Here is a 13,628-nt window from a genome sequence, read left to right on the forward strand (position 1 = left end):
CTTTTCCTTAATATCTCTTAGTATCAATGGACTCAATTCCCCAATCCAAACACATAGACTAACAGACTGGATATGTAATCAGGACCCAGCATTTTGCTGTATACAGGAAATGCACCTCAGTGACAAAGGCAGACACTACCTCAGAGTAAAAGGCTGGAAAAAAAATTCCAAGCAAATGGTCCCAAGAAACAAGCTGGAGTAGCCATTTTCATATCAAATAAAATCAACTTTCAACCAAAAGTTATCAAAAAAGATAAGGACACATCATACTTGTTAAAGGAAAAATCTACCAAGATGAACTCACAATTCTGAACTCATAATTCTGAGAGGTCCTTGGTCCTGTGAAGGCTCGATGCCTCAGTGTAGGGGAATGCCCAGGTGGGGAGGTGGGAGTGGGTGTGTGGATGAGGGAGCATCCTCATAGAAGCTTGGGGAGGAAGGATGGGATAGGGGATTTCTTGGGGGTGGGGGCTGGAAAGAGGATAATATTTGAAATATAAATAAATAAAATATCCAATAAAAAAAAGAATTTCTGATGACCAGTTCGGGGAAAATGTCTCTACCCACTAGATGACCCAGGTTTAATACTCCGGATGTGGGTGTGGTGGAAGGAGAGAAATGATTTGTCATTGTCTTTTGACCTTCACACTAGCCCCTCTTTTATCATGTACACACCCGATTTCAAGTGGTTAATGAATGTAAATTAAAAACAAAAAACAAAAACTCCCTCCTTTCTTTCAAATGAAAAGTGAACCTGACAACACAAAACAACCTCAAAGTTCCACAGGAAATAGAAGACTCTGGCTCGCACCTTCGCTGGAGGAATGTCAGTAGGAAAACCAGGAGCTTTTGCACTCAGCACCCCAAAAACGTGGGCTGGTGTCACTGTGCACCACTAAAGGTTCTCAGTTGGCCAAGGTAAATCTAGGGAGATAACTCTGTGTATTCTATGACAGGTGCGCCACCGTACGGAGAAACCTGAAGTGATCAGCCCCGGGACTGAAAGTCGCTGTGCGGCACGGCTTGCGGCAGGGGTGGGGCTTACAGAACGGAAGTTCCTACGGATTCATGGTACCAGTAGTCCATGGTCACCTGTAGTCCGTAGTCTGGGCAATCTGAAACCCAGAACCAGGGCAGAGTGCGGCTCATTTTGGTATTTTTGGGTATTCGCAGGGGATGGCGTGTCACAGCTGGCATTAGGCGTAGACCTTAGAGCCAGGGTCAAATCAGGGATGGCTGGACCAGTGATTAGAAAACACCGAGTGTTCTCTCACTCCAGCAAGACATTCTTTTTCCTATTTTATTTTATTTTTATTAATCATTCCATTCGTTTACATCTCAAATGATATCCCACTTCCTGGTTACCCCTACACCAACTCTCCATCCCACATCTGCCCTACTTCCTCCCCTTTGCCTGTATGAGGGTGCTCCTCCACCCACCCACCCTCTCCCACCCCACCGCTCCAGCATCCCCCGATGCTGGGGGATCAAACCTCCCGGGGACCAAGGGCCTTCCCTCCCTTGCTGTTAGACAAGACCATTCTCTGCTACACATGTATCTGGAGCTATGGATCTCTCCAGGTACACTCCTTCATTGGTGGTCTAGTCTCTGGGAGCACTGCGTGGTCAGGCCAGCCTGTGTTGTTCTTCCAATGGGCTTGGACTCCCCCTCTGCCTCTCCAGTCTTTTTGCCAGCTCCCCTACCAGACCTCCCAAAGAACAGCCACACTATGTTCCTTAGCTGGGTAGGATCTTGCCCCAAAGTCACCATACCTTTAGTCTGTTTATCTTCTTGAACACAGTATTCAGCTCCATTTTAGTTTCTGGGCCCCTTTATTACTTGAACCATGCATTTTGTGTTTTTCCTTTCTAAGTTTGCTTTGCTTGATCAAAATGATCTTAAGAGTGAACCCCAGAACAGAGTCTATGCTGGAATTTTTTTAAGACTTCTTTTGTCAATGCAATTAATTGAAATCTATTTACATTAGACTTACCCTCAGAGATCACCAAAATATAACAAGAATAGGCAAAATACAATAACTAAAATTATTCTCTTCTGAAGTCTCTTGAGCCAAGCTACCACAGTTCAAATCACCCTCAGCACCACTATCTTCTATGCTTCTACTAGTACGGCCTATTAAGCCCTACTTAAAGCCTTCCACTGCTTTCCAAAGTCCCCAAATCCACATTCCTCCAAACAAAAGCCTTGTCAGGCCTGTCATCACAATACCCCAGTCCCTGGTACTAACTTCTGTCTTAGTTAGGGTTTTATTGGTGTGAAGAGACACCATGACCAAGGCAATTATTATTTTTTCAAGATTAAACTGAAATTTATTCAGAAAGTAACAAAATAGATGCATTGTAAATCAAAACTGTAGGAAGTGAATAGAAAGGAAATTGTGGAGTTTTAAATGGATTTTCTAGCAAACAAAGTTAAAAGTAAAGAAATTAAATATATGGCCAAGTCATTAGAAATAAAATCACAAAATCAGCCCAATCAAAGTCAAAAGAAGGAAATCCAGACATAGTGGCACATACCTGCAGCCCATCATGTTGAGACAAGAAGCCAGAAGGTAGTGAGTGACAGGCAGCCTGCCTGCCCCTCCCAACTCCCATGACCCCACCCCTGTGTGCCTGTGTGTGTGTGTCTCAAGCCAGTATACAAATTGATAGTAAGGGGCAAATGAATGATATATATTTGTGAACAGTCTACCAAAAGCCGATTCAATGTGAATCAGTTATATATGCCTTTTACAAATTATTCACCCTATTAAACAGAATTTAAAGAAAATACAAGCTAGAAAAGACAATAAGAAAAATATATAAATTCACACAGATATGATGAAATGTTTGTGATTCCAAAGGGATATATATATATATCAGGTAGAAGAGACCATCTTTAAAATAGAATGCTATTTATTTTAAAATAAAATAGTTCGACAAAGAAGAACTGTAAAAGTTGGTTAAAGTGCATAAGCCTGCCCAAGGCAAATTTACAGAAGCAATTGTTTAATTGGGGCTAGTTTACAGTGTCGTAGGTTCAGTCCATTATCATCATGACAGAAATCATGGCAGCCTGCAGGTTGAAATAGTGCTGGAGAAGGAGCTAAGAGGTCTATGTCTTGTTCTGAAGGCAGCCAGAAGGAACAGTCTCCTTCTGCAGGGAGCCAGGAGGGGACTGTGATTCCATACTGGGTGGAGCCTAGGCATAGGAGACTTTGAAGCCTGCCCTCACAGTGACAGACTTCCTCCAACAAGGCCACACCTATTTGAACAGGGCCATACCTCCTAACAGAGCCATTCCCTGTGAGCCACGCATTCAAACACAGGACTCTAGGGGAGCCAAACCTGTTCAAACCACCACATGATCCATTCAAGAAAATGCCTACAGGCCCAACTCAACTGTGAATTCTTATCAGGTTTTAGTTGATTCCAGATATAATAAGATTGACAACCATAATTGGCCATTATAATTTCTCTTATTTCCTCAAGTTTCACATACACTTTTCTCTCATGATTCACTTTTATTGACATTTGTTATGTAATTGACTCCTTTGTATATTAATTTCTAGACTTCTTTACAGAATGCTATCTTGGCTTAACTGTCACAGGACTCTTCCCTGAGCTGAATCTGGTGTTTCTGTTTTAAGTGCTTATAGAAAAATTAAAGAACTAAGTATCAAGGATTCATTAGAATATGTAGAGTACTGCAACCATCCTATTGCATATTTGGGCCTGTAAAAACATGCCCAGGAAAGGACTTTTCTTTCATTTGTCAACATAGATTGGTATATCCTGAAAAATCTTTCCCAAGTTGCTTAACTTGCATGCTCCAGGCAGTTATATTTTATAGCAGCAAGGGTTTATAGGACCGGCCAACTGTTAGTGTCTCAACCCATTTGAAGAATCTGTCTTTATGTTTGCGGTAACAAATACCAGGCTCACAGTAGGAGCAAGAAGAGTTGAATGTCATGTAGAAGAAACCCTACATGTAAAACCACGAGGTCTGTGGTGGGAGAAACCTGCCTAGTGAGGTGAACCCAGTCACAGCCCCTTCTTTCCCCTTAGTACAGTTTTGGGATGTTACCAAGAAACAGGCAACAGAGCTTTCATCATTCGAAGGAGTTTAAGTACTGAATCTATTTAGTTGTGAGAACCAAAATTTGGGTCCCTATAATAGTGATGACTTTTTTTCCCTCTTGTGTTTTCTTCCTAGTCACTCCTGAAGCCATTGGCTTCCTGTCTGCAATTGGGGTCTTTGTTGTCCTTCTGGCTGTCCTTCTCCTCTTCATCAACAAGAAGCTATGCTCTGAAAACCTAAGAGGGCATCCATACCCGGAGCAACGAGGGAAGAGAAAGCACTCGAGAGACAAGACTGGAGGCCACACAGGAACTGGTAAGCACCATGCTTTATGTTTTCCTGAGCCCCGCAACCTACTGCTATTTGAATTGGCTAAAAAGTGGCACTTTTCCCAAAGTGGCCCCATAAGAATTCACAGTTGAGCTGGCCAGCAATAGCTATCATAGACAAGATAAATGGCACCTCTAAAGGGTACATTAGCTCTTCCTGTTGTCCTTAGACTTACCTCCATTCTCCATACTCTCTGCTCTTTAAATCCTCAGTTTGTCTTCTCCCTCCCCTCATTTAGTAATCCCGAAGGAGAAAATGTGTATGTTGATTGACAAGAATCTGGAAGTGTTTTTGCCTTCATGACATTGAAACAATGCTGACTTGTTAATGGTTTAGCTGTTTTTGAGGTGGTCAGTGTTCAAGGACCGTTCCCACCCTGGAACACAGCACTGTCTTTCCAGAAAGAAAGTCTCAGTGTCTCTATCTAACTCTAGTTGATGAAGGGGAAGTCACATGAAGAAGTAACTACTTGCTCTTGAAGGATATACTTTTTCAGTTTTCTAAGTATAAAATTTAGTGATGAAGGACACTGTCACAGGTTGTCAACACAGGGTCCGGGTTGTCATCTAGGGAGGTTAGACAGGGAAGGGCAGTTCTCTTGCTCTTAGTAGCCAGATCTGAGAGTGCCCCTCAGGGTATGTGTTAAGGAGCAACTTTGTATGCCTTTTTGGTAGGTCCAAAGCTGTGAGAACACCTTTCAGTTCTAAGCAAGCCATGGACCAAACAGAACATTTGGTTCATTGATAGAGCAGCCTTTTAAACAACAGATAGTTCAGCTTTTTTGATGGTAGAGTCATACTTTAGAAATTTAAGTGGGCCAGTTATCTATTGTTTCATGACAGATCACTCAAAACTTGATTGCATATACATTTATCTCAAACTACATATTTTTGTAGTTTGGAAACACAGGAGTGGCCTAGTTGGGTGTTCTAGATCAGGGTTTCTTGGGAGGGTGCAGATAAGTCAGTGGGCAATGATACTTCCAGAGTGGCTGGAGGCTCAGTTCCAGTCTTTGTGGATACCTCTAGGGTTCCTTGAATTTTCAAGACAGAGCAACTGGTTTCTGAGCTCAAGACTCACTGAGAGACAAGAGCAGCCACATTTCCCTTTTACAATCTCATCTACAGAGTCATACATTGCCACTGCTGTCTGCTTCTGTTTTTCACTGATTCTAGTCTATGTCCAGATGACTGGGAATTAGGCTTCACCTTTGGAGGGACAGAGTATCAAAGTGCACATAAACATGTTTGAGTCACTGCAGAGTTAATCAAGGGGAAGGATGCTGTAGTCGCCAGCTGACTGGCACGTCTGCAATTGTCTTGCTCTTTTGAACTCCACTCGAGGCATCTGACTCATCTTTAGAAAGCAGAACAGGATAGTTAATGAAGCTTGTCATATAAAATTGAGGAGCTGTGACTCCTTTAGCCACTACTGTCCCAGCTGGGTCCAGGTTAAGGGAGAAGAGCCGATGTTGCTTGGTTATAGACTAGTAATGAGGCGGGATTTAGAATGATCAGAGTTGACTGTCACTCCGATATGACCTTGGTGAGTTAAACGAATCATTCTGACCTTCAGTCTCTTTATCTGCATGTTGGGATTATTGGATGCTGGCAGAGTTGTCTTAGAATACAAGATGTATTTTATAAAAGTGTTGGTGTGGCGTCTATGCTGATGGTCCTCATGGACTATGGCCATTGAGCAAAGAAGCAAGTCTTCTGATAAGACGATATATGTCAACACATCCCATTCTTTACTTAAACTGGAAGACTGAAGCTGATGGGGCGTTTTCCTTTGCAAATAATAAAGACTCAGGCTAGAGCTGTTTAAAACACCCCCCCCTTATTTGTCTTGGATCATGGGTTTTTTCATAGTTGTTTTTGTTTCTTGGAGTGTTCTAGGAATGATTCTAAATTATACTTGCAGATAAGTTGAGGTTTTGAGATCATGAAACAAGAAAGCACAAAAGCACTGGAAAGCACTTGCCTCAGACTAGGGCAGGATCACCAGGAGGGAGCTTTAAAAAGAGCTGATTTTTCAGATGACAACCCTGAAGAAGCAACCACCCTTTTTTGACATCTCTCCCTGAAAGGTTCATTATCATGGATCAGAAGCCATGGAAACATGCCTCTATTCCACATTTTACCTAACCTTTGATATTTTCGCTAATTGTCATCCTCAGTGCACTGATTTCTCAGTGAAGTTGGGATGTTCCTAACATATTTTGACAAATGTTAAGGAAGGAAGGCAGCTTCATGTGGTGGAAGGAAGCATGGGGCAGACACTTGGAGCTTACTTTGCTGCTAATTGGCCACAGTATTTTGGGAAACCCACTTCACCTCTCTGGGCCTTAAGTCCTCATTTGCAAATTGATAAGTTTGGACTAGTTTCTCCCAGCTCTCATTCTGTGATCCTATTCGGCTCGTAGGGTTACCATAGCAACTTCTGGAGCTCTGTGAATGGAAGAGACCTAATAAGAAAGATTAAACATCAACTAGGCTGTCCTGCTCTTAGACTATGCTGTATGAAACAAAGAAAAAAAATGAGGAATAGAAAGATGCCTCTAACATCCATAACTAAATAACTGTTTTAATCTAATGATATGAGGAAAGAGTTTGAAATAGGGAAGAAGTCTCTTAGCTCATCCGGTGATGTGAGACATGAAGAAGCACTGATTTGTTTTTTTTGCATCTACTGTGCAAAATAATTCGTCTAGGAAATACCATATGTCTTCTTTTAGGTTATGTATTTTTCCATAGCTAGAACATACCTATCACTGTGTCTGGAATTAGAAAGGGGAAGATGAGGTGGATCAGTGGCTTCGTAGAAACACAGGTAGTAACAGTGATAGCTGGCAGCTGACATTTATTTAGCACTTGCTGCTATCATGGACCTCCTCAGTATTCCATGCATGCTATTTGCTTTCTTTATTTAAGGTGCTGTGTTGATCATTAGTAGTGAATTTTGCGGGGGGGGGGGGCAGGGGAGATATCACATAGAGCAAAGACAGTTTTCTTCAATTGTGAGTTAGAAAATTTATTGAAAATAAATCCCTTCCAAGTCTACACGTAAGTCTTGATCCTTATCTGCATCTTTGAGGTCATTTCCTGGTCTAACAGAGATCATTACTTATCCCAGTAATTCCTTCTTCTTGGACTATCATGGCTGCTACTCTTTTTTTTTTTAATTGAATCTATACATTTGGGTTACACTATGTTCAAATACATATTTCCTTTGAAGTAGTTCAATGAGTAAGTCCTATTATCATCTATTTTATGGGTGAGGAAGCTGTGACTTACTAAGATGGATGTTTATTCTAAGCTATTGATTGGCAGAACTCAGACTTAAGGTTGCCTAACCCCAGAGGCAGGACTTTAATTTCTGTTTTTCTACTCTCTTCATCTTCTCAATTCAATTCACCCTATCATACTTTTACAGTGAAGATGGGTGCAGTAGAATTTGGGCAGGTGGGTTTCCTTTCATGCAGCTGCTATTGCAGATTGCTGTATACTTGGTGTCTTTGTGGAAATTCGCTCTGGTACAATTCCAGATCTGATCGTGTCTGGAAGTTAGGATGCTCACAGAGTCATTCCCATTCTGGAGGCTCCAGGGAGAAGTCAGCTTCTTGTTCCTCTTCTTGCCTGGAGGATTGACCTTGGCATCCATTAGCTTGTGTTTGAATACTCTAGTTTCTGCTTCCCTCTTCACACCACCTCTCCTTCTATATTTCTGTCTTTATTTTGTCACTTGTCATTGTATTTAGTCCTCACTATGATAACCCAGGAAGCTTATCTCATCTCAGGTCATTAATTACATCAGCAGATCTGCCCCATATTTTTTTTTCAACTAAAGTAACATGCCCAAGTTCTAGGGATATGAATGTAGCATAACTTTTGGTGGTCAACCATTCAACCTACTGTAGGTTTTCAAACAGTGAAATTAGGAGAGTTGATTATGAATGGAACATATGATTTTCTTTTTACTATTCTCTAGTAATTGTTTCCCACACTAGGGCAGGGCTAGGAAGGTTTTACAAAGAGATAGAACAATACCTATTAGATAGTTGTTATATAGACTATGGTTAGGCATCAGAGATTGCAATTCAAGGTCAAATTGAGCTGTGCTGGATTCTAATCCTCAAAAGGTTTTTACAAAAGTTATATCCCAAAGCCTACTGCAAACTAGTTAAGAATAGGGAAGGGCAGCAGCAGGAGAAGGGATGTGTAGCTTTAAAGAATTCCAGATGTTTTAAAGATGTTGGGCTGAGGTGGGGTACCCCGATAAAGGGCTGAATAAGAACATTCCCTACTGTGTGTGCTTCTGCCCACCAGTGCCTGTAGGGACCTTCAGACATACTGCTTCTGTCTTATCTTGGACAGTGAGAAAGGTATGTTTCTTACCTGCATGTAATGCATAAAAACTGGGTTTATAAATTTAAGTAATGAGTATTTGTGAGGATTCAAGATTAGCATATTATAGTTGTCTTAGCATATTATTCTATTGCTGCAAAGAGACACCATGACCAAAGCAATTCTTATAAAGGAAGACATTTAATTGGGGCTGGCTCACAGTTCAGAGGTTTAGTCCATTATTGTCATGATGGGAAGCAGGCAGACATGGTGCTGGAGAAGGAGCTGAGAGCTTTACATCTAGATTTGCAGGAATCAGGAAGAGAATACCACACTGTGCCTGGCTTGAGCATCAGAGACCACAAAGCCTCCCCTTCCCCCCCCCCCCCACCCAATGACACACTTCCTCTAACAATGCCACACCTACTCCAGTAAGGCTACATCTCTCAATAGTGCCAGTCCCTATGAGTCTATGGGACCATTTTCATTCAAACTACCACATTCTACCTCCTGGCCCCCATAGGGTTGTAGCTATATCATAGTTGTAAAATGCATTTGGTACAACTTCAGAAGTCCTGGTGGCCTATAATTGTCTCTACTATATAAAATAGTCTCAACTGTTTATAAGTCCAAAGTTCAAAGGTTCTTCTGATACTCATGTAATCTCTTAACTATAATCCCTTGTACAGTCAAAATGAAAATAGCAGATGACATATGTCCAACATACAGTGGCACAGGATATACATGATCATTACACAACGGAGCCAAGGGAGTATAATGAGAAAACACTGTATCAAAGTAAGACTGAAAACTGGTTGGACAAACCCCAAACTCTGGATCTCCGTGTCTGATGTCAAAGCTTTCTTCACTTCTCCAACTCCTTTCAGATTTGCCAACTGCAGCATACTTCTTTCTTTTGGACTGGTTCTACTCCTGGTTGGCAGTTTTCTCCACAAAGTAGTCCACAGCTCTGGCATCTCTCAGGCTTCATCTTTATATAATGGCCTCTTTAGGCCTACATGAAGGGACACCCCTGACACATGCCTGACCTCAGCAACTTTCTTTAGTTGTAGAGGGAAATTCTATACCTCTTTCTTAGATTCCTGTGTCTAACACCAGAACCATGTGCTGGAAGTTGCCAAGTTCTGCTATTTCCTGGGACTGGGAAACAGCCCCCTCATTTAGTTACATCTTCACTAGCTTTCTGTTTTTGATGGATTCCTTCATTGTCCAAACTTGACTGCCCTGAAACTTGATCTGTAGACCAGGCTGGCCTCAAACTCAGAGATCTCCCTGCCTCTGCCTGCAAAGTGCTAGGAGTAAAGGTGTGCACCAACACATCTGACTCTAATCTTTTTAATTCCCTTTCACAAGCTTAGAAGCTTAGCTGGGTGGGGTCTTGTTCTGAAGTCACCATTCTCTTTATTCCATTTAATACGGATTTTCTTTAATCTGTTTATCTCCTTGAAGTCAGGATTTAGTTCCATCCTACTTCCTCGTGCTCCTTTTCTCCTCAAATTGTACATTTTGTAACTTTTCTTGTTTAGTCTACTTCTTTTCATTATAGATCTGCACAGTCACTAATAACCCACAGAACATAGTCTATACTAGGATGTTTTGAAATCTCCTCTGCAAACACAATTAATCCAAAACTCTTCAAGTTAGCCCCAAGCAAATATTTTTTGGACAAGGGCAAAAAGCAGCCACATTCTTTTCCAGACTATCACAAGAATAACCTCTAAGCCATGTATTAACATTTTATTCTAAAGCCATTTGAGCCAGGCCCCCATAGGTCAAATCACCCCACCCCCCAGCACCACTGTCTTTCATGTTCCTGCTCAAATGCTCTATTATGCACCACTTAAAGAATTTAACTGCTTTTCTGATCCAAAGTCCCAAAATTTACATTCCTCTATAAAGGAAAGCAATGCTAGACCTAATACAGCAATACCCCACTCCTGCTACCAACTTCTGTCTTAAGGTTTTATTGCTGTGAAGAGATACCATGACCAAGACAACTCATGTAAAAGAAAACATTTAATTGGTTGTGGCTCACAGGAAGCATGAAAATGTGCAGGGAGATATGATGCTGGAGAAGGAGCTGAGAGTTTTACATCTGGATTCACAGGAAGCAATTAGAGAATAAGACAAACTGGTCTGTCTTAAGCATCTGAGACCTTAAAGCCTACCCTACAGTGATATACTCAAATAATACCACACCTACTCCAACAAGGCCACATTTCCCAATAGTTCCAGTCCCTATGAGCTACTATGAGCTATGGGGCCATTTTCATTAAAACTACCACAATCACACACACACACACACACACACACACACACACACACACACACACAAACAGTGCCTGTCTGTCTGTCTGTCTGTCTGTCTGTCTATCTATCTATCTATCTATCTATCTATCTATCTATCTATCTATCTATCTATCTCTTCCTCATTTTGAGACTTAAATTTTTCAGTGAACTTGTCTAAAAAAGAAGTGTGTGGCTATCTCAGCTATATATTTAAACAGTGTTAAAATGATTATTTTAACAGCTACTGTTTTTCTTTTATGCCAAAATAAGAAAAGGCAATGAAAAATTTTGCAGATTTGAATCAAAATATGAGACATTCATGAAAATACAAATACATAGATACATTCCTGGGCATAGTAGAGAATACCTGTAATTCTAGCACTTCTGAAAATGAGGCAGGAAAATTGGGAGTTTGAGGCCAGCCTGGGATTAACTGCCAGATTCTTTATCTCAAAAAAAAATAAACAACAAAATTAAAAAGCAAAGCAGACAAGATGTATCTATATAGTGACATGACCAATATATGTTCATGGCTTTACTCTTTCAGCCCTTTGAGATGAAGAGGGACATGCAGGCATGTACTCATCTAACTACCACTCACTTCTCCATATTTCAGATTCTTAGTATGGTTGGTGAGTTAGATATTGTTGGGGGTGTGTCTATGATCTTCACAGGTAATGTAGGCGCAGAATGATTCATAGCTACCTTGCTGGAGTGGCTTTTTGGCATTGTATTTTGAGTACCAGCATCTAAGTTTAGAGGTTTCTTTTGGGATATCCTACTCCGATGAATTTTAAATAAATCAAATATTTTATAACTTATAGAAGCCCAATATTCTTCCATTTTTCTTTTTTTAAAATTTTTTAATTAGGTATTTTCCTCATTTACATTTCCAATGCTATCCCAAAAGTCCCCCATACCCTCCCCCCCACTCCCCTATCCACCCACTCCCACTTCTTGGCTCTGGCATTCCCCTGTACTGAGGCATATAAAGTTTGCACGACCAATGGGCCTCTCTTTCCATTGATGGCTGGCTAGGCCATCTTCTGATACATATGCAGCAAGAGACAAGAGCTCTGGGGTACTGGTTAGTTCATAATGTTGTTCCACCCATAGGGTTGCAGATCCCTTTAGCTCCTTGGGTACTTTCTCTAGCTCCTCCACTGGGGGCCCTGTGATCCATCCAATAGCTGACTGTGAGCATCCACTTCTGTGTTTGCTAGGCCCCAGCATAGTCTCACAAGAGACAGCTATATCAGGATCCTTTCAGCAAAATCTTGCTAGTGTATGCAATGGTGTTTGAGTTTGGCGGCTGATTATGGGATGGATCCCGGATATGGTAGTCTCTAGATGGTCCATCCTTTTGTCTCAGCTCCAAACTTTGTCTCTGTAACTCCTTCCATGGGTGTTTTGTTCCCAATTCTAAGAAGGGGCAAAGTGTCCACACTTTGGTCTTTGTTCTTCTTGAGTTTCATGTGCTTTGTATCTTGTATCTTGGATATTCTAAGTCCCTGGGCTAATGTCCACTTATCAGTGAGTACATATTGTGCGAGTTCTTTTGTGATTGGGTTACCTCACTCAGGATGATGCCCTCCAGGTCCATCCATTTGCCTAGGAATTTCATAAATATCATTCTTTTTAATAGCCGAGTAGTACTCCATTGTGTAAATGTACCACATTTTCTGTATCCATTCCTCTGTTGAGGGGCATCTGGGTTCTTTCCAGCTTCTGGTTATTATAAATAAGGCTGCTATGAACATAGTGGAGCATGTGTCCTTCTTATCAGTTGGAACATCTTATGGATATATGCCCAGGAGAGGTATTGCGGGATCCTCTGGTAGTACTATGTCCAATTTTCTGAGGAATGGAAAGACTGATTTCCAGAGTGGTTGTACAAGCTTGCAATCCCACCAGCAATGGAGGAGTGTCCGTCTTTCTCCACATTCTCGTCAGCATCTGCTATCACCTGAATTTTTGATCTTAGCCATCTGACTGGTGTGAGGTGGAATCTCAGGGTTGTTTTGATTTGCATTTCCCTGATGATTAAGGATGCTGAACATTTTTTCAGGTGCTTTTCAGCCATTCAGTATTCCTCAGGTAAGAATTCTTTGTTTAGCTCTGAGCCCCATTTTTAATGGGGTTACCTGATTTTCTGGAGTCCACCTTCTTGAGTTCTTTATATATATTAGATATTAGTCCCCTATCTGATTTAGGATAAGTAAAGATCCTTTCCCAATCTGTTGGTGGCCTTTTTGTCTTATTGACGGTGTCTTTTGCCTTGCAGAAGCTTTGCAATTTTATGAGGTCCCATTTGTCGATTCTTGATCTTATAGCACAAGCCATTGCTGTTCTATTCAGGAATTTTTCCCCTGTACCCACTCTGGAAGTCAGTCTGGTGGTTCCTCAGAAAATTGGACATAGTACTACTGGAGGATACTGCAATACCTCTCCTGGGCATATATCCATAAGATGTTCCAACTGATAAGAAGGACACATGCTCCACTATGTTCATAGCAGCCTTATTTATAATAGCCAGAAGCTGGAAAGAACCCAGATGCCCC

The 13,628-nt window shown here is 41.3% G+C and overlaps 1 protein-coding gene across 11 annotated transcripts in view; it reads left to right on the top strand.

The window, feature by feature from the left end:
- Positions 1–13,628, top strand: part of Syt16 (synaptotagmin XVI) — a 270,293-nt gene that overhangs the window by 127,532 nt on the left and 129,133 nt on the right. For all 11 annotated transcript variants that reach the window (XM_006515838.4, XM_030246702.1, XM_030246704.1 and 8 more), the window contains exon 2: positions 4,217–4,396. Coding sequence is in view for 4 of the 11 variants with exons in the window: in NM_172804.3 (NP_766392.2) it covers positions 4,217–4,396 (180 nt within the window). In the remaining 7 variants the exon portion in view is untranslated. The remainder of the gene's footprint in view (positions 1–4,216; positions 4,397–13,628) is intronic.

The sequence above is a fragment of the Mus musculus genome, chromosome 12 (genome assembly GCF_000001635.26).
Source record: "Mus musculus strain C57BL/6J chromosome 12, GRCm38.p6 C57BL/6J".
Lineage (NCBI taxonomy): Eukaryota > Metazoa > Chordata > Mammalia > Rodentia > Muridae > Mus > Mus musculus.